This window comes from Bradysia coprophila (genome assembly GCF_014529535.1).
Source record: "Bradysia coprophila strain Holo2 chromosome X unlocalized genomic scaffold, BU_Bcop_v1 contig_12, whole genome shotgun sequence".
In the NCBI taxonomy this organism is placed as follows: domain Eukaryota; kingdom Metazoa; phylum Arthropoda; class Insecta; order Diptera; family Sciaridae; genus Bradysia; species Bradysia coprophila.
In genome coordinates this window covers 4,057,390-4,078,404 of record NW_023503293.1, presented here as the reverse complement: position 1 = coordinate 4,078,404, position 21,015 = coordinate 4,057,390, and the positions used below count along the sequence as shown (strand labels likewise).

Genomic DNA, 21,015 nt, shown 5'->3' with positions numbered 1-21,015 from the left:
TTGATTCCTTTGCGTGACTCCTTTTAATTCGTTTCTAGTCATAGTAAAACTAATGTTAAAACTAATGACTCATTAGAAAAGATTTTGAATTACAACAATGCACTTCAAGCAATAGTGGTACTCTAAATGGTGTACTGAAACTTGACAGTGCTAATAGCACTGAACCATGCACTAGAACAGATTTGTTTAACGGAAATGTAGCCTCTCTAATATGATCTGACACAAAATAAACAACATTTTTTGAACCGCCGCAAGTAAAAATTTAATGAGATTGAGAGCCTTTAAAGTGGCACAAATTTAAAATTTTTAGTTCACTTTAAAATGTAGACAAGTAGGTCATTTCAAACAGATTTATAGAAATTCACACAAATAATTGTCAAATATTATTATTTAATGAAAATATAGTACACCGGCAACTCTGATCTTTTATAATGGCAACATAGTTGGGTTGCAGAAAATCTGTTCTACTGCTTGGTTCAGATGCTATGCAGTGCTCCATACAAAATTTTACACTGTAAAATTTCATACAAAATAGTACTCTACTTGGCAGGTGTCAATCGAAGCACTTTTGCTTGGGGTGCGTTGATTCCAACTTTGATCAAATGAAGTAACAGATTCGTGAATGATATTTTAGGTGCTATAGTAGCTGTTCGGTTAATCCATCCACATAAACAAATATATTCCACTTAAAATAACCTCTCATTCTACTTTGTAAGATTTTCCATTACATTCTTGATAATAACTTGACTTCAAAGTATTTTTCTACAAAATGTTTGTTTTTGTAAAACATTTGTACAGATACAGATAAGCGGATAAGTCAGCTGCGTTTACATTTTTCATAACACAGAATAAGTTTAACTTCTTCACAGTATCTAAAAATACCTGTCATCAACTGGTTTTATTACCTCAGTCAGATCGTACTTATCTAAGTCGAGATAAATTTCTTGCTTTTGACGCGAACACTACGTGTGTCTTCATCATAATATTTATATCAATGTTTGACTTGCCACAGGTCTTGAAAGTGATACAAACATGACACAAAAAAAATTTACATTATCTCCCCGTTTAGCTGTAATCAGCGTACGATACGACCGATCGGAGAACACATAAATATTAATTTCTGGTGTTCGGCTTCAGTTTACAAGTGACCATTCAGTGAAGCAACAACAATGACGGCTAAAGTAGCATTTAACTTTAAAGGACTTATGGCACCGGTGTTCACTGCGTTCCATGATGATAAGTGAGTGTGACGATTTTGTTTATTTTGTGTGCAAATTTTGAAGTTTTTTGTTTGTTTGTTTACTCCAGACGAAGAACCGTAAATCTAAATCAGATTACCCCGTACGCTGAGTACTTGAAAAAGAACGGCGTTGACGGTGTTTTAGGTGGGTGTTCTTGAATTTGGTCAACTTAATTTAAACGTTTCTTTAACTGCGTATGTTATCAACAGTGAATGGTACGTCCGGCGAAGGTATGAGCTTAAGTGTTGATGAACGGAAACAGACGGCAGAACGCTGGCAAAAAGTGAGCCAAGATTTGAAAATAACGACAATGATTCAAATCGGTGGTGCACCATTCGCAGATGTGATCGAATTGGTAAGACTTTTTGTTGTGCGCAAAGACGGTATAAATTTACAAAATTCCGCATTCACCAGGCAATCCATGCTGAGTCGATCAAAGTTGATTCGATTTTATGTCTACCCGAATTGTACTTTAAGCCGAAAACCGAAGAGGAGCTGGTCAAATACCTGAAAGACATTTCGCAATTCTGTCCGACTACTCCATTATTGTACTATCACATACCATGGATGAGTGGAGTTAACTGTAAGAAATTATTCTTTGATAAACCGTTCTATTAGCTGAGGTGACCTTGACCTTTAACCATATCTATTTACAGTGAATATGCCAAAGTTCTTAAATCTGGCCGAAAAGGAGATTCCCAACTTTGTTGGCTTGAAGTATACATCCGGTGATTTGGAACAGGGAACAGCCTGTCTGAAACCAGGACGTAGTGTGTTCCTTGGAGCCGATACTATTCTGTGTGCTGCCGCAGCTATTGGTTTTGAGTCATCCATTATGACGACCTTGAATTTCTGTCCAGAGTTGTCGCTCGAAATTATGAAATACGTCAGAGAAAATCGATTGCAAGAAGCTCGTCAGACACAGGAAGTGCTGAGCAAACGAGTCCAGAAGATATTGGAAAATGGTAGGTTGCCTCTTTTGAGTAGTTTATTTTTCTTCGTACTAATTTGCGAACCATTAAGGCGAATGGGTTCCGGCAATGAAACTTGAATTCAACAAAATTCATCCGGCATCGATGGACTCGGGGCCAGTGCGTCTAGTGAAACAGCTTTAAGTAGACCATTCGATTTGAGACGATTATTTTTTGAGAATTTTTGTGTATTTTGTAAAAGAAAAAGAAATTGAATGAAAACCAAACCAATAAATTTGTAAATTTATAAACATAAAAACGATGAAAATTTCATTTGAACCCACCCATCCGATCAGGTATCCATATTTTAACAAATCACATTTTGCTTATTGGTCGTTCGCCGACTCTTAACAATAAGGAATACATAGCTTCAAGAGCTTCAGTCATTTGATGAGCCATTACTTTGGAACAAGTGTCCGGGCAAGAGTTAAACGCCGAAATAGCAAACAGCATGTCATCATCTCGGGGATTGTAGCAAAGGCCGTATCCATCATCAACAGCTGGTCCATAGCACATGAAAATACGATTTACCGATGCAACCTAATTATTGAAATTCAATGTCATTAAACACATCGGCCAACCGAATTCTGATGGTCGTCCAACAAAGAGAGTCGGCAGGTTGCAAGACAATCATTTCAGACACTCACTTGACTAGTGGAAATCCTGTAATGTGTACTCTTTACAAAACCATCATCCGCATACAACTCCGGTATGGGCAGACCATTCTCCTTGGCAATCATTTTCAAGCCCAATAAATGTCGGTCGATACCTTCACCTTTCATTGCCATGGTGGTATAGTTCTTATGACCGGTAACGGCAGCCTTCAAGGCTTTCAATTTATCCGCGTCGCTGACCGTGTTGTCGCACATAGCCTTTGCAAACGCTAATGACTCAACCGAACACGAACGAATGGTTTCGGTTCGGCCGTGGATGAAAATACGTTGCTGGCCGGTCTCATAATGTGCACCAGCGACACCATGATATCTGCAAATTTAATATTTGATTGAATATCGTACGCTTCGGTTGTTAACATTGTTCGTAATTTACTTGTAGAACGCATACTGCATGGCCATCTGAATGAAGCTGTCTGGACTCATTTTCTGCGATTTGATAAAGTTTTTACCGTATCCCTTGTAGTCGAGGACGGTCATTTGTAAGTTTCCAGCGAGCCTTCAAGAGAACATTGAAAATATGAGTTTCGAATCAAGCAATCTACACGAAAACTTAAGTCAAAAATTAGAGGAAAATTATTCGCTTAAGGTTCTAAATTTCAAGTCAAGTCATGTCGAATATTTCCACTTACCAACACGATTACTATCCACGCATAGACATGAAAAGAGTAAAATTAAGACCAATTCAAGAAGTACAACATCTCGCCGAGAAACAATTATCTCTTCCCGACCCAATGCCAATTAGAACGACGTCAATAATGGCTATCAATCATTGTCTCGTAAATCAACCGAATCGCTATTTGGCTAACCTTCCTGTAAACAACGGTGCGCTCTACAAGAAACTCAGGATATTGACGCCATCGGACGTGGAACGTAGTCGCAATTTTTTGCGAACGAAATCGACCTATCAAATTGACTATGGTCAAGCTAAGGAATGGTTGGATGGTGTTTATTCGTAGTGTTCGGTAGATGGATCCTAGATTGGTTGATTCTAAATAAAATGACCGAAGCGACAAAAAATGTTTTTCGCTAAAATTTTGCGACGATCTCATATAATATGTCGAGAACACGTTAAGGCTTCATGGAGATACAATTGAAGAAATTGTCATGCATCTAGTTGGTGTTATTTTGCTGAGATAAGATACATTCAGTTATGGTTTGCTTAATTTCAGATTAGCGATTCCCTTTACACTTCTCACCACAAGCTTATTATGAGTATCAATCAGAGATTACGTGTGACGTCACGCAGAAGTGAAAAATTAAAACATCTGATTTTGAATCTTGCGTCATTATCTAACGTAATTGCTATGGGAGTAGACAATAAAAGATTCGCGACAAATTAACATTCGTTCATTGCCAGTATTCACCTTTTAGGTGTCTAAAGTCTAATATGGGATTAGTTGATGATATATGATCAGAGTAACTGATCATAGCGTGATTTAAGCAGTTTCTCATCACATCAATCGACGATGGATGGATAGGTGATACAATCATCCAGCATATGAATTTAGAATCTGACTCAGAATCTGGAGATATGGAAGTATTAGGCATTCCCTCAGGGATTTGTTACTTCGGAGGCAAGTTGTAGATCTAATCGAATTGCGTATCCTATAGCTGGCAATTGGTAACTAGGCCGTTTTGTATATTGAGCTGAACATTCGCCCACTGTTTCAATCTGAGAGAAAATTAAACACGTCTTTCGACGTTTTGCATTGATATGCAGTTCAAAAATACCATTTCTCATATGTGTGGCTTATGAAGGTCTGAAAAAACTTTATTTCTTCACGCTCAAACATATGTGCAAACATTTGATTTGCTTATCTTGAGTTCTAACTTCTAACAGTTTGTAAGTGTTCCGAATAAAAAGCGGTCTAATTATTCTATACGTAAAGTTCTGAGAGATAAACGCGAAGGTGTAAGTCAAAGCCTGAAGGACATCAGAAACGGAAACGGGGACAATTGTTCTGGCACCCTCAACTGACTTGATTTCGACACTTCGCATCGTTCTCTGCAAGACAATATTCAGCTTTGTGAAACACTGTGGAATTTTACACAGACAGTTTTTGTTGGGCAATACTTTTCCTCGATGCGAATTATACAGGCAACAACTGCGCACTTCTTTTATTGAACAGTGCATATAAAATATTGTTGTTGTTCCTTATAATGAATCAAAAAACAAATGGTTGATGAAAAGGCTACGAGTAGAATCAACAGTGCAGACAAAACCTAGGTTACATTTTTGAGTTAGATGTGGTGTAAGATGTACAAGGCATCCTGAATCTGGTATTGTTCATCCAACCGTTGAATTATACGACAAAACAATTTCAGATTTCAAGAGTTCGTCACAGTAAGAGGCATCCAGTGCCTGGATTCCAGGCAGAGAAATCTGCTGAAATCTTTGCCTTTAACTTATAGTAAGAATAATGACAATTCGATTAACGCTGTAAAAAGATTGAGTATGTCTTTGAATCTACAGTGGACGCGAGTGGAATTTATTTAGAATTATCTTTTTGTTGTTTTGCTCACACAAATATAACTGTTTACGCTTTTTTACACGAGAGGAATGGTGAAACCGTATAAAGACGTGCACGCAGGTTTGTATAAGTGAACTAGCTGATGTAAATTCCTATCTAAATTTCACTGACGACCAGAGTACAATTTCCGAGGCAGATCGTTCATTCATGTAGCATTCTACTTACTCATCAATATGTGCCGATGCTGCCAAAATATCTTTTTCAGTCTGCTGTGAAACGTTGAATTCCAACTTTTGCGGTTGAATTGTTTGCTTCGATACCCTTGGCTTGGTGTCGGATGGTTTGCTGTAAAAACAATCGTTTAGTTCAGTAAGCAATATTATTTGTATCAGCGACACTTACAGCACTTGAGTGTTGATGTAGTCAGCTAACACAGCGATGGGCTGTCCTTCAGCCGGTGAGTGTTCATAGTTTAAGCCGTTCAGTCCATTTTCATTGATAATGAATTGAATCGTTTTATTGAACCATCGGTTTCCGGAATTTTGCTTAGAACCACCGCCATGAATCAATTGATGGCTGGCAATATTCAGTAGTTCCGATTTGTTCAATGGAACGGCTTCATCAAGACAAACAATGAATAATGCTTTGGTGATGCTATCCATGGATTTGGCATTTTGGGGATCTGTGACAGAAGAGCGGTTTATTAGAAAAAAATATTTTTTGTGTGGCAAACGATCCGCGTACTTTTAATCAACTCCTCATACGCCTTGGCCAAATCGTCCCGCTGTTGGGAAGACAGCATTCCAATGGGTACGTTTTGGTTACTTTTGTTCGCAACAATTAACTGAAATTGCTCGACCAATTCCGACTCGCTTAAAATGTCATTGGAGTTGTTTCCGTACACAGGAACTTTATAAAACTGAAATTTTTGCAGATTTTCCGTTAAAAAAATTCAATCCGAAAACAACATTGTTCTTCACTCACCCCATTTCGATAGGCAACCACAATATGTCTCGAGCCGGGATTGAATTCCACCTGGTCCATGTTATGCCCGGGTATACGACATGTACCGAAAATTTTCTTATATTGTCCCATATCCAACAATGCCTTGCCCATTTTGTCTTTTGGTATTTGATCGAAGTCGATCATTTGCTTGTACTTCAGCGCAGCCGAAGTTACTTTCGCCGAATACTTTAACCAATCGTCGGTACCGCGAAATTGTTGCGCCGATAAATATAGTCCCGGATTCGAATAAACTACAACCGGCGAACGCCATGTTAAGTACGCAGCAATTAACCACCAATCGGATAGCCAATTTTCATGAGTGTCGGCACGTTTTTGAAGTAGTTGTTGGAGTTTTTCGCCGAGGCCATTGGATTTAACGAATTCCCTGATTAGATTTTCGGTAGTCTTGTACGACTGTGTTGAAAGCAATGGTTGAACGGAGCGCAGAAATTTCTGAAGAGTGTCGTTCAGCTTCGGTACAGGAAAATGTGGAAGATTGTCGGGATTGGTGGCAGACGTTTGATTCCTTGAAATGGTCGTAGTAATCGATGGATTGACCACTTGGGGTAATGTGCGTACTGGTTTCTGTAAAATGGGAAACAAAAAACTTTCAATTTAAACGCAAGCAAGATCTACTTATGGGTTTGTGTGTGTTTTGAGTTAGAAATTCTAGTCGAGTCTAATACTACGAGCAACATTAATCGAATATCGAAAGCTTTCGAGGAAGGAGGATCATCGGTTGAAATGCAGCAAGAAAATTCTTGTTTCTTCAAATGAATTGTTTGAACTAATTTCGCAAAAAGGGTGGAGATCAAACAACGTTACGTTCTCCATGCATGCAATAAAAAAAAACCTGAGCTTAAAATACCAAAAACTAATTGAATTATTAAGGAAATATTGGCCAGCTTAGTACAGTTCTGGTTCTACTGTTTTCCTTTCTCAAACATGTTTACCCACCCACCATATTTTTGGATAAAGAAACCGTACTTTAACCACCAATACAAATCTTCAAGTTGAACTCCCACAACAAGTTTAACACAACAAGAGAATCAACAATTTTTGTGAATGTTTATTTCATGCGTGGCATATGATGTGTATCTCCCTGTGACCACAAAATATTTTGTTGTTGTCAGTCGATGCTTATCTAATGCTCGCAAATTTTAGCAACAAAAATGCGTCGTTGCATTTTGAATAGTTTAAAAGGAAACTGAACGAACATCTTATATCCAAATATTTCTGTCGATTTCCTATTATAGGCAAAGATCATTAAGTCATTGTCTCGGCACATAAACTAGCATTTTAAGCTACAACCGCAACAACACTCATCGACTTTGTTTTTTTGTAATTCTGATTTCGATCAAAAATTATGAATTCATGATAGGTAAAAGGTGAATGCGTGGTAACATTGATAGGTAATATATATACCAACAACGAACCTTTGCACTCCTTTCCGTAAAAATTTAGTATTGCAACTCATCAACATTTACTCGGCTCGATAACGAAAGCGATATTCATTGTTATCAATAGATACAACTGAAAAATATGAGGGAAAAAACACTCACCAAATGATTGTAGCACCTAGATGAAAAGCGCAGCATATTGATGTGTTCTTGAATTTCTTCAAAATTCAAACTGGAAAACATTTAGAAGGAAATTTATATTGAGAAAGTCGTCGTCTAAAAACTGTGTTTAGCGAACTAATTTAACGTCTTCAGATGTTACAATAATTGTTAACCTTTACACACTCGACATGAAAGATAAACATACAACCAACAAAACGTAAATAAAACTTGTGTGTGATATTTTACAACAGAGCTGAGCGACGGGCTTTTTAAGTACTGATATTAATAAGTATTGTTGTTGAATAAAACGTCGTTTGTGCAGTCTTGGCATATGATATAATGAAACAACATACAGACTCACATATTGTATACACTACACACTCTTCGCAATTCGGTTGGCGTATTATACAAGTGAAAGTGAATAAAAAAAATGTTTTAGTTATCATACAATGGAACGATGGTTGGGGCCCACAAGATTACGATGTGAACGTTTTTTTTTTCGTTTGCGGGGAGAGTTGGCTGGCAAATTAATAATTAACTTACTGAATGTTGATTGTGTGTATGAGTATCGAGAGTTCCTTGTCGTACCGGTTTAGCCAGTCCATTGTATTTACGAAACGATATGAAATTTTGGATTCGTGGCAAAACGTAAGAGATAAGTGGAGCTCTTATTGTTTATTTCCTTGGACACATTCACTTTGCTGATTTGGTTTTATTGTTGTTGAAACTGAACTGGAAATTCAACTCTTTTTTTGACAAGGACGACAATTTCGATCAACCACAGTCTCACTTCTCAAATACTCTCTCGCACTCTTTCGTCAATTCCGTGGCACCCTTTTGTCTTGTATATGAAATTTAATAGATTTCGGAAAAGTGTGACTGTGGTTCGAAATTGTCTGCTCGGGAACGCTTGGGAAGCATATACTGTACATACATTCCTTCTCATTTATGGATAAATATTAGAATAGAAGTAAACACGTCCCGTCGTCAGGGTTTATTTTAGCATATTGAATGTAAGCTAAGCTGAAGCCCAAAACACACGAGACATCGAAAACATGTTTCGATCAAAATTCTCTTTATTATAGTTTCGTTAAACTTCAAAGAACAATGAATATTTTGGTCGAAACACGTTTTCGATGCTTCGTGTGGTTTGAACATTTACTTAAAGCATTCTGATATGATCGTGTACTCAAACACTTGTCCACTCAAGGTAGAAAAACTAGTGTATGAGTTAGCATCTGAACTCTGTAACTAAATCCGTATAAATGAACGATTTAAACAGATATTTAACTGTTCAAAAGAATGATCTGACAAACCCGAATATAGAAACCTAAAACCCGTACAATGTCCGGTATTACATAAAGTTGACCTTTGATTATTTTCTTCATTATTCTCGCGACGTTTAAAGAAAGGAAATCACGGTGGAATGATATTTCACGACAAGTAACACAGCTTACCTGTGACCGAGCTTAGACAAGCAGCCAAGATTCAGAAAATAATTTATAATTCAGGAAATAAAAACTAATTTTCGACTCTAAAACGAACCTCTTATCAAAATGTGTAAACAAAAACACTTCATTTCTTCTTTACAACATTTGGTTAAACATACGTGTTGAAGTGTACGATCCATATAGCTTGCCATTTAGTGAACATTAAAGCGCTGAGGAGAGGAGAATAGGAAAGAACTCTTTGCTTACTTCTGATGCCAAAAACACTGTGAATGCATGGTCGTCGACATCTAATTCTTATACTTGGACACGAAGGTTGATTGATACTGAGCACGATGAATGAAAGTTTTCTCGTGGGCATCAATATTCATCAATAATAGTCGGTCGCTGAACTGTTTCAATTTCTAAAAGCACTTCTAAAGTGTATTCTATAACAAGTAGAGGCGGAATAACTAAGTCTATAATCGCATGTCTCTTCTTGTAAGAATGTATTCGTTGGTGTTGGCAGAAATTGAATCAGTTGGAGCTTTGATAACGGTTGGACTTATTGACTGCACTAATTCTTCTTCTTCAAACATATTTTTCTAGACAACAACCCTGTTGCCATTGAACATAATGATTTATCGATCCAACCCTGCTGAAATGTATTAACTGACGATTTAATTTAAATGTATTCATTCGTCTCTTTGCGAAGGTCTGTGTGGTCCAGTTGGTAAGATCATTGACTCCACGTCGAGTGGCTCCAGTTCGATTCTCGTTCATGACAACTTTTTTTTTTAAATAAAACTAATAAATTTGAGTATGCTTTAGTAGAACATATTTCAATCAACCATCCGCAACTAAATGGCCGAGTCGGTTAAATGTTGGACAATAGATCCAATGGTTGTGTGTTCGACTCCGTGCCATGCCTTACATACGGCTATGTCATCTGTTATCGAAAAAAAAAGTTTAACAAAACTTTTTTGTATTTTGTTTGAATTTTTTCTAAAGTTTTTTTTATTCATTCTGTGGGCATATTATCTTTTCAATGGCCCTACTGAGTAATATAGAGGGATTTTTTTTCCAACCGATCTTTTTTGTGCAATTCCGGCCACTGTGTCGTCAGGGGGAGGTGACCAAAATCTGAAAATTGCAGTTTTCTTACCTTTTTTTCTCGACGAGTCACATGACGGACCATGGTATCATTGGATAGCCGAGGTCATGTAATTACGGGCCAACATGGGTTATGTGGGTTGTCGATATGCGATATATTTTGAAAAAATGAAGATTTTATACTGAAATAGTTGAACGTTGGAGGGTGCTGTCCATAACTGTCGATACAACAAAAATGTCTGCTCATACAGCACCCTGTCTCACATGCGTGAGTCCTACAAAAAAACTCATGAAATTTCATATGTGAAACTTTTGGGGTAGGGTAGTCTCGCACACCATACAATTCATGGTGTGCGAGACTCACCTCTAAATAGTGAATCTCGCACAATCATGACTTTTCGTTATATGTCGTAAAAGGACGCATACTATGGTTCGCGTGTGCGAGATTCCCCGACACCAAACTTTTCTCCACTAAATACTCAACGAACTGAAATGTAAACCTCGAAACTGAATGTTATCTTGACGTATCATGGCCTAATATTTGACAAAGTTTCACAAATGTTTACCGAATGTTTCACAAGTGTTTTTGTGAAACGTTTGTTAAACATTTTGTGAAACATTTGTTAAACATTTTATGAAACTTTGCCCTGCGTATGACTATGCCATCACTTCCAATGATGCCCCACATATGAAACATTCTTTTGGAGCAAATAGTGTTGAAGTTAACTCCATTTAAAAGATACAATCACTAGCCCGTATAAAAAAAAACCTGGAGAAAAGCAAACAATATAAAGGAATGGCACGGAGTCGAACTTGCAACAATTGGATCTATTGTCCAACAATTATCCGACTCGGCCCTTTAGTTAAAGATGATCATACTCTTTATTAGTTGGTTTAAGAGGGCAGACTAGGTGTGAAGTAGGCTATATATTGAAAAATTGGTTTTAAAATTAATGTAGACCATTTAATGAAAATCTGTTCCAGCAATTAGATGAGCAATATGTTTATCTATCTCTAAAAAATGAAAAACGATTTACAATAAGCAACAGTTGGAAGAAAACCGATTTCCAAAAAAATATTGCATAGCCTAACTTTAAGCGACGTTCATATTTTGGAAATCGGTTTTCTTCCAACTGTTGCTTATTGTAAATCGTTTTTCATTTTTTAGAGATAGTTAAACATATTGCTCATCTAATTGCTGGAACAGATTTTTATTAAATGGTCTACATTAATTTTAAAACCAATTTTTCAATATATAGCCTACTTCACACCTAGTCTGCCCTCTTAAAAAAAAAGTTGCCACCAACAAGAATCGAACTGGAGACACTTGACGCAAAGTCAACGATTTTACAAATTCGACCACACAGACTCTCGCAGAGAGAGGAATGAATATATTTAAATTAAACCATCAGATAAATCAACAAGTCGTTATGTTAACAACAACCCTGACTCTCCCGTAGAGACGATAAAATACGTTCATATTAAATTATCAAAAAGTGTTTTACAGGATCAATATATCGTTATGCTTAATCCTGTTTCTCGGGCAAGATAGGTTTAGAAGCAAAGAAGAATTATTTCACACTCTATGATTTCAATACTTGCCAGATAAACATAGCTTAAAAAATAAAATCAATCGCTTTCGATGACAAGACTTGTGATTTACCAATTTGCCACAAATTACATTATCTGAAGGAGTAAGTTTGTTGAGCAATTTTCGTGGAATATTTTTGGGAGAAGTTTTTCCCACAATTTTCCTAAAAACATTTTTTGCTAGAATCCACGCCATTAGTCGTATAAATTTTTACTATGCTGGTGCATGTAATAAGGCTATTACATGTATAGGCAATAGCCTTTACATCACTCGCATAGTAAAACATCGTACGACACACGGAAAATAAAGTGATATCTCGTATCACGATGAGTAAATGTACCTCGGGCTAAAGCCCTCGGTTACTTTTACTCATCTGGATACGAGATATCACTTTACTTCCCTTGCATAGTAATGTACTAATACGTCAGAGAGAGAGCTTTTTTCTCCTTTGTTACGATCTGTCTGTTTTTTTATTTTGCAATTTTGTATGGAAATGAAAACTAAAATTGAGATATCTTTACTGTTTTAAGTGGTTTTTCATATTTTTTTGGACCAAAATGTTTTAAAATGTGTTTGGAATCGATTAACATCAACAAAATGATAAAATAGAAAAAAATATTTTCACACAATTTGTTAATGACAATCGATTCCAAACACATTTTAAAACATTTTGGTCCAAAAAATATGAAAAACCACTTAAAACAGCAAAGATATCTCAATTTTAGTTTTCATTTCCATACTAAATCGCAAAATAGAAAAACTGACAGATCGTAACAATGGAGAAAAAAGCTCTCTCTGACGTATAACTTTATACGACTAATGGCGTGGATTGCTGTTGGACTTCGAGCGGGTTCACAATTATGTGAAAAACACAAATGTGTTTGCAGTAAAACGGTAGAAAAAGATGGTTTACATGGTCTATCCTGCGTTGTAGGCGCAGAAGGAAAATTTGCTAGACAAGATAATAACATCTTTTCTCATGCTTTCTCTAGTGCAAGTATTGTACAACCCACAGGTTTTTTAAGAGATGATAGTAAGCGGCTAGATGACATGACTTTAATACCATGGAAGATCTTTTTTGTGGGATGTGACTGTAAGGGATACCATGGTCACTTCATATATCAATGAAAGCGCGCTCAATGGGACGTTGAACTTTTGACATTTTTTGTATTTAGATTAAGAATGTTATTGTAAACAAAAAAATGTTCTACACTAGTGCCGAATTTTCAAGTTTTATACTTTTAATTTATACTTCAATTACGACTACGACCCAAATTCAACCCAAAAGCATACCTTTTTCGTGAGAGAATTAAGAAAAAATGACATGAGAAGAAAAGAGAGGCATATATAGACGTATAGTCTTTTTTATGTTTGACTGATCTTTGAAAATCAGAAAACAATTAATTAAAAATATAAATGTTTATAATTTATCGATAGTGTAGAATAATTTTTTGCTTAGAATTATGTTGTCTATCGAAATTATTGAAACTTCAGTCCCCCATTGCAGACAAAGCTGAGATACATAAGCATATTTCTTTGAAACGACTTTATTTTCTAACTACCCTTGCTTGTGAGACTTTAGGCTATGGATCCAGAGACAAAGAAATTTATTAACAAACTGGGTTCATTAATGAAAATTGCTACGAGTGAGGTCAAAGCAAAGGATTATCTTTTACAAAGAATTTCAATCGCAATTCAACGTGAAAACGAAGCTTGCATTTTGGGAATATTAGGGAAGCAGAAGATTGATGATACTAACTTATTGTGATTTTTATGAAAAGATTGATTTTTTACTGGGAGCGCTATTATAGACTGTGAGCCGTCTTTTTTGTCGTATTTTTTTTGAAAATCTAAGAAAATATGTGAAAATTGAAGAAAATGTGAAGAAGAGTTTTTCCATATTTTCCATAAAATTGATTCCAAATTTTTCAGAAAATATGGGAAAATCAAGGAAAAAGTTGGAAAATTCGAGAAAATATGGAAAATTGTTTTCTGAAACTAGTCACGGACTGGTAATTTTTGTACAAAATACTTAATGCAAACTCGGTGCCCATAATTGAACAAATAACAAATTTATTTTATCAAAACATTTTCAATAATAAGCATATCAAGTAATAAGTACAACATTATAAAGTACACAATTAGAACAACATCGACAGTCATTCTCTGAAATTAATATTTTTTTCTCTTTCTACATAAATTACTTAATTATTTTACATTGGCATTACATAACACTTCTACCGCCTTCGCTACTTCTAGATTTTCTTTATTATACATTTTGAGCAGAGCAAAAATTATAAATTTCATTTTGTTACTCACTTTTGTCACTATCATTTTGATCTCTAGTTCTACGTTTTTAGGTTTTAGACATATTTAATCCGAGGATTGTGTGTAACCAGTGATTTGTTTCTAGACGCCTAATCCATTGGGGGCAAAATGGCAACATTTTCGATAAATATATCAGTTGGAAAATGGTGCAAAAAGAAAGTCGAATCGAAATAGCTCATTCTTTTGCATAGTTTCGCATTCATGTCGTCAGCTTATGAAATAAATTTAGCGGCTAAATTAAGGACTTGAATCAGAGATAAAATCCTCCTGAGCTATTGTGAACGCAAACGAAAATTTATTATTTCATGAGCTGGTGTCATGAACCGTTTATCCCAAGCATTTTACCTCTTAATTAAGATTTTGTGTTACAATTACTCATCAACACAATCACAGATGATCACACCATTTCGTTTAGATTTTTGAAATATTTTCTTTTTTTTGTAAATTTTTCTCGCGTTGAAAACAATCAATTCACTGACGATTGCATGGTGTCACGAATCCACACTGCATTTGAGGTAATTTTGTCGTACATTCGGGGCCGTTCCAATCCACTTTGTGCACAAGCTATTCGCCACGATGCGATACCAATTAAAGCCCATCGATTGCCCTGTGGTAGCATGCAAATCACTGGACTACCGGCAAACTCTTCCTCCGTACAGTCTTGTTTATGGTAAGCGGCTTCGGTGCACATACTATTCACTGTCGCAATGGAGACATTTTCACAGGCTGCCATGTCACCGATTTTTAACTGAACTCTTTGCAAATGATCTCTTTGCCTTGACCAGCCCAATGTGTTACAGTTGATCCATTCGGCTTGGGATGGGGTCTTGTCGGCCTGTTTCGGTAGAGTGTTTGTTACCGATGTGTGAAGTTGACGATTGTCGTAGAAATTGGACGTTTCGGGTTGCGTGCTGATCGGAATCGGATAGTTTCGGAATTGGGCTTCAGCTCGTGGAATCTGTTCGCCTTCATCGATAAAGTCGGCCTTGTATTCTTTCGAAAAAGTTCCGCCACTTCGTTCCTCAGCTGAGTCAGTCACTTGGATCGGAGAGTGGAAATATTGGCGGTTTTCGATGACTTTGTTCGAACGCTTCTCGGGATACTTTGCTACTACACCACTAAGTTGTTCTGAATGTGGAACGTTTGCCGAAGCTTGCGGAGTGTCTTCGTTTTGGTACGATGAAGATGCTGCTTTGTCGTTGCTTAAATCCTCCGGTAGACAAATTGGTCGAACAAAGTCCGAATACACAACGCTTGTCTCAAGGCGAATCATTGCTGCTGTTGAGCCTTCAACAGGTGATTTGACCATTCCGACTATTCTTCTTCGTTGAGTCCACGGAGCGAATGAATTTAGTCGCACAGCTCCAAATACAGCGATCCATGTTGCTTTCGGCTGTCCTTGGAAACAGGAATTTGTTGTTAATACCCAATCATTCGACACAAGAGTGCCGTCACAAACATGCGTCTCATCTCGGAATAAAGCTACGTGCCAAGGCCAATCTCCAGGAGATGCCATTTTTGGTAAACTATTCAAATGCTTCGGTGACAGCACTGACTGTACCCCACATTCTAATCAACAAAATGGAATTAGTAAATCCGTCACAACTCGATTGGATGTAACAAACCTAATTTATCGCATGACACGTATAAGGCTTGCTTCTTGTAGCATGAAGTCCGGACGAAAGAAATCTCCTGTGCTCGTGGATCAAGAACTCTAACATAATTCGTGTCTGGTTCGGAATCATTCCGGACTTCAGAGAAGAGCACGTTTCTGAAACGATGTGAACATTTTTGAAAAACTCTTTTCATCTAGCCAACAAAAATCTGTACTTACTCATAGCCCAATGCTTTACATAACGATTCGGCTACAGTTCGTCTGATTGTTGATTCCTTGTTGGAGTCTAAACCTTCTGCGCACAATTTTCCAGTCCCTCCTTTCTCCGAAAATACAGCAAATCCTTCAGAATAGAATCTTGGCCGATGTGGAGTCAAGGGGTACGGATTTGTAAAAGCTGAGACCATGGGTGCTATCGATACTAAAGAATAATTTACGTTAATTTGACATTCTCTTCATATTCCTCTCGCATTATTCTTACAGCAATCCTTTTCGTCAGCGCCGTCAGGACAGTCCATCACGCCGTCTAATATGTTGGAATAGAAAACATGAATTTTTCAACAAAAATGTTTTTACTTACCACAACGTGATGATTTTGCTACACAAGCCCTTCCTCTGCCACAATATAACGCGTTTGGTGGACAATACGAACAGGTCGCCTCATCGGATAAATCAGGACAGTCAGGAATTCCTGTAATTTTCGTTTTGATTATAATTGAGGCCAAAATCATGCTAGAATGCAACCTGCCTGATTTTCTGTCTTAAAAATAAGTACAATTAACTTACCATCACAAAGTCGTCCGGATACTCCGTTTTGTTGCAATTCAGCCGCACATCCAGGCCGATGGTGACACGATTGACTACCCGTTGATTCGGGAAACCGTTCACAGTCAAAATATTTTTTAAACTTTTCCGGCAATCGATTTCCACATCCTTGACGGAAAGCTTGACAATATTCTCTGCATATTTTGCCTGGTTCCGGTTCAAATGGAGGCTGTTCCATACACGGTGGCTGCATCAATCGACATACGAAATCAAAAGCTTGACGAAAGCATTCACCATCGACCAATTCACGGAAAGCTATAACATCGGCTACGACTTCTTCAACTGAATTATGACCCAGCATATTGGGATAGGTCGTTACGTTGTAACCAATTGATTTACAATAAGGCAATCGTAATGGTTCACAACGTCGAAGCGGAGCTTTAAATTCAATAATTTCATGTATGACCTCATCGCCACCTAAAGGTGCCGCAGCAGTAACAGGTACATCTCCTTGTTGATTAGATACTTCATTTATTTGTAAGCTAGCCGGATCCAACGTTATATTTGCAAAGTATTTTGAATTTTTTGAATTAAATTCGTCCAAAAAAATCGCTACAAGATCTCCAGCCGATACAAGACCTCTGTATGGATCGAAATGGAGATTAAAGTGGACAATGAGATCGTTGCCTCCATCGGATCTGTTAAAAAGTAATGTAAAAATATGTGATTACGTTCGGCTTAGCAACAATCATATTCGACAGTAATATACCCATCTAAAGCCAAGACTTCGGATCCTTCGTACGATTCACGCAAGTCTGAGCGACGTATGACTAGGTTTATACGCTCTCTATAGTCTCTTGCTTTATGTTGGAAGCGAAGTGAATTTTGATCGGCTAAATCCGACGACCATACATCACCGTTTATGACTCTAAATTTGGAGCGGAACACTCTTTCTGGTAATGTGTCTGGCTTAAAGTACGTGACTGAAAATGAAAAAGAAAATCAAGATGATAAGAATGTTGCATTAACACATTTCTAGGAATGTCCTAACCATGGCCTAGTGTTAACTTAGTCGTCACACATTGTCGTCAAATTGACTCATAAGTTGTTATTTACTGAATTTTTAGATTAAAAGTCGTTACTTATAGACCTGTGTCCCGTTTGATACACTTTTATTGAAGGCGCTTTCCTTAGAACAAATGTCCGTATTTAAAGGCCATAATTTGGCTTTCTTAGATTTATTTTTATTCATTTGGCCAACAGTTGGCAACTTGACTTTAATTTAACTTGATAAATTTAGCGAGTGAATTCATAGATTCGAGTGATTGAATATGGTGAATGACATAAGTGCTTATGCAACTCAGCATCATAATGTTCTAAAATTGCGAACTTTAGATGCCTCTGGTGCATAAAACTTTGTATGAATCTCGGTGCAAAGTCCTTTAATAAGCCTACGACCCTAATAAAGTACTTTGCTCTCGATGTCATAAATAACTATTATACGCACTGAAAAATAGCTGAAACATATGTGCCACTTATTTCAAAGTCGCCGACTGTGTACTGTGATTTACTAGAGGTTTACTAGTTTACTTAAGTAAGTACCGCAGTTTTTTAAACGCTGGTTAATTGATAAAAATGTATGGCCGATGCTATTGGTACCCGGGTACAAATAGCCAAACAACACAGGCAATGCTATTTGTAACACAGCTGATGCTATTTGTCCCCAAACGGTCTGCTATTGGTACCCGGGTACAAATAGCCAAAAACACAGCGCTTGCTATTTGTACCTAGGTGCAAATAGCCACGTAACACAGCAGATGCTATTCGTACCCAAATTTTAAAAATTTAATTTGGCGCGCGCCAAAGATTTTCAAATAATGTACATACAAAAAATAAAGTTAACGACCGCAATAACGACCACCAATCGACAAAAAGAAAGTTTATGCAATTTGAACGACCGACACGTGAGGTAGAGCAACATAAGACATTCGACCACTGTTTCGATCTGAGAGAAAATTTAAATACGTCTTTCGACGTTTTGCATTAATATGCAGTTCAAAAATACCATTTCTCATCAGGCCATGGCGACAGTGGTACTCGATCCAGTGCTCTAAGAACACTATACCGATTTGCACACGAAAAAGTTTAGTGAATCATAGTTGAAATGAAGTTTCAACTCATCATCAAACTTTTCTAACTCGTGGCCAGTCCGGTGGTTTCTTTACCAAAAGCCCCCACACTTGGGCGAAACCAAGAAGAGTTTGCACATATGTTTAAACGTGAACAAATGAAAGTTTTTTCAAACCTTCATAAGCCACACATATGCGACTATGGTTGATTCTTCTATAGATACGAAGTGCAATGTGTTAGGTAGAGCACTTAATGTGAACAAGGTAAAGAGCGGCAAGCAGTTTTTACTTGTAGGTCGGTCAAATTTGAAGGGTTTCCACAATTTTTACTTTGCTAGACAGGTATTGACCGTATCAATCAAGGAAAAAAAATGAAATTCAGTTCACCATAGCGTTTGCTAGATCCCTTGAAGTGTGCTCATATCCGGCTACTCGGCCGTACAGTGCAAGGCTGTATACTTTGGGGAGGTCACGCAGATCGCCATTATATTAGATACGCGGGAACACACCTTTTCCATACAAACAAATTCACCAAAATTGAATTTGTATGGCGTGGTGAATTTTTTGTATGAAACGTGGTGTGTAACCCACAGGGCCTATTTTACGGAAACATGTTTCTCAAGTTTTTGAAAGTTTCCAAAATGTTTCTTAAAGTTTCTTAAAGTTTCTTAAAGTTCCTTAAGGAAACTTTTCTAGAAACTTTAAGAAACTTTGAGAAACTTTAAGAAACTTTTCAGAAACATTTTGGAAACTTTCAAAAACTTGAGAAACATGTTTCCGTAAAATAGGCCCTGGTAACCCGCGTATCTGCATCTGAGTGACCTCACCAAAGTATACAGCCTTGGTACAGTGAATGTGTAAAATAGTAACTTATAATTATCTTAAAGCTGTGCTCGAGTAATTGTTTTCAAGGGAAATTATGAGAATCTTGGCTTTTGTCTATTTAAACTCTCGGTCTTTCGGTTGGCAGAAAGTGTCGTGTGCAACACGTTTTGAATAGTAATTTGTTCAAGATTATAGACCGCAATAACGACCACGAATGTGTTAGTTGTCAACAAAAAATAGATTCGGTTGCAGCAGTTTGACCAGCTTTGAAAAAAGTGAGCAGCTAATGAAAATTTCATTAAACTGCTGACTGTTCTCGGAGCTGGTCAAACGACTACAACCAAAATTAATTTTTTATTAAAGTTAACACCGGTCGTAGATTTTAAAAAGAATTTTGATGAAAAGTTATCATCAAAACTGAAATACGAGACACGCAATTGTAGGCTACATTTTAGCTAAGCATCGATGCCTCCCAAAATCAATTTAATTTATTTTTGCTGAAGCGATTTCATTTCTAAGAAATTCCTTTCTTTTCGCCAATAAAAGGCCCTTTTTCTAGCACAGGTTTTCCTGATTTGGGTACAAATAGCATTGCCTGTGTTGTGTGGCTATTTGTACCCAGGAACAAATAGCAAGCGCTGTGTTGTGTGGCTATTTGTACCCGGGTAAAAATAGCAACTGCCGTGTTGTTTGGCTATTTGTACCCGGGTACAAATAGCAAGCTCTGTGTTGTGTGGCTATTTGTACCCGTGTGCAATTAGTCACTCCGAAAATGTATTGCAAGAAAATATCTAAACCTAATAAGGAACTGGATCTCCGTGTCTAAGGAGCGAATTTACATTTAAAAATCGTTCACTGTTAGATTTATAGTTGCAACTGAAAAACCAAACTAAATTTCTACTTTCTTTCCCTTTTTATCATTCAAGCGACTGACGATATGCGTGTGGCATATTTCCAATGAAAAAAAAACGTATAAAACGAGAATTAATCAATAAAAAATAGATTTGTAACAATGAAAAATATTTGAAATATATCTCACACCATTTCCAAGAAAATAAAATATTTTTTTATTTTTATTTTCACTTCTTTTGTCTGGAAAAGTGATTCAAAAGATGCATTTGATATACGTCTTTTTCTCAAGTTCGTTTGAGTGTTTCTATCTTTTCTGCAATTTTCGAATACCGACTATTTATAATATTCAGATGAAATACAATAACAACATTAATTCTATTGATTAAAGTCAATTCATTTGATTTCTTTTATTTAAAAAGAAATATGTTTTTTTTTCATAAAAATGG

General features: G+C 36.8%; 3 protein-coding genes across 8 annotated transcripts in view; 1 reads left to right on the top strand and 2 right to left on the bottom strand.

Moving 5' to 3' along the window:
- Positions 1 to 867: 867 nt before the first annotated feature.
- On the top strand, positions 868 to 2,470 carry LOC119067238 (N-acetylneuraminate lyase B-like). The gene is made up of 7 exons (XM_037170100.1): positions 868 to 1,012; positions 1,070 to 1,240; positions 1,309 to 1,385; positions 1,451 to 1,596; positions 1,656 to 1,824; positions 1,898 to 2,206; positions 2,265 to 2,470. The coding sequence occupies exons 2-7, from the start codon at positions 1,170 to 1,172 to the stop codon at positions 2,354 to 2,356; spliced, it is 864 nt and encodes a 287-aa protein (XP_037025995.1). The 5' UTR covers positions 868 to 1,012; positions 1,070 to 1,169; the 3' UTR covers positions 2,357 to 2,470.
- LOC119067236 (carnitine O-acetyltransferase-like) lies at positions 2,407 to 9,501 on the bottom strand. 3 transcript variants are annotated; one of them, XM_037170096.1, is made up of 9 exons: positions 9,382 to 9,501; positions 7,925 to 7,994; positions 6,342 to 6,947; positions 6,102 to 6,276; positions 5,760 to 6,039; positions 5,583 to 5,702; positions 3,260 to 3,382; positions 2,860 to 3,196; positions 2,407 to 2,752 (listed from the first exon to the last, which is right to left on the bottom strand). In XM_037170096.1, the coding sequence occupies exons 2-9, from the start codon at positions 7,958 to 7,960 to the stop codon at positions 2,528 to 2,530; spliced, it is 1,902 nt and encodes a 633-aa protein (XP_037025991.1). In that variant the 5' UTR covers positions 7,961 to 7,994; positions 9,382 to 9,501; the 3' UTR covers positions 2,407 to 2,527. The 3 variants fall into 3 exon arrangements, with proteins under 3 accessions (XP_037025991.1, XP_037025990.1, XP_037025992.1); XM_037170095.1 differs by lacking the exon at positions 9,382 to 9,501 and adding an exon at positions 8,468 to 8,654; XM_037170097.1 differs by lacking the exon at positions 9,382 to 9,501 and adding an exon at positions 8,286 to 8,330.
- Positions 9,502 to 14,111: 4,610 nt separating this feature from the next.
- The window catches only part of LOC119067603, a 33,681-nt gene continuing 26,777 nt past the window's right edge, over positions 14,112 to 21,015 (bottom strand). For all 4 annotated transcript variants that reach the window (XM_037170697.1, XM_037170694.1, XM_037170695.1 and 1 more), the window contains exons 5-11: positions 17,533 to 17,746; positions 16,785 to 17,461; positions 16,579 to 16,689; positions 16,480 to 16,524; positions 16,218 to 16,419; positions 16,009 to 16,154; positions 14,112 to 15,952 (exon numbers count right to left, since the gene is read on the bottom strand). In XM_037170697.1, coding sequence (XP_037026592.1) covers positions 14,850 to 15,952; positions 16,009 to 16,154; positions 16,218 to 16,419; positions 16,480 to 16,524; positions 16,579 to 16,689; positions 16,785 to 17,461; positions 17,533 to 17,746 — 2,498 coding nt within the window. In that variant the 3' untranslated portion in view covers positions 14,112 to 14,849. The remainder of the gene's footprint in view (positions 15,953 to 16,008; positions 16,155 to 16,217; positions 16,420 to 16,479; positions 16,525 to 16,578; positions 16,690 to 16,784; positions 17,462 to 17,532; positions 17,747 to 21,015) is intronic.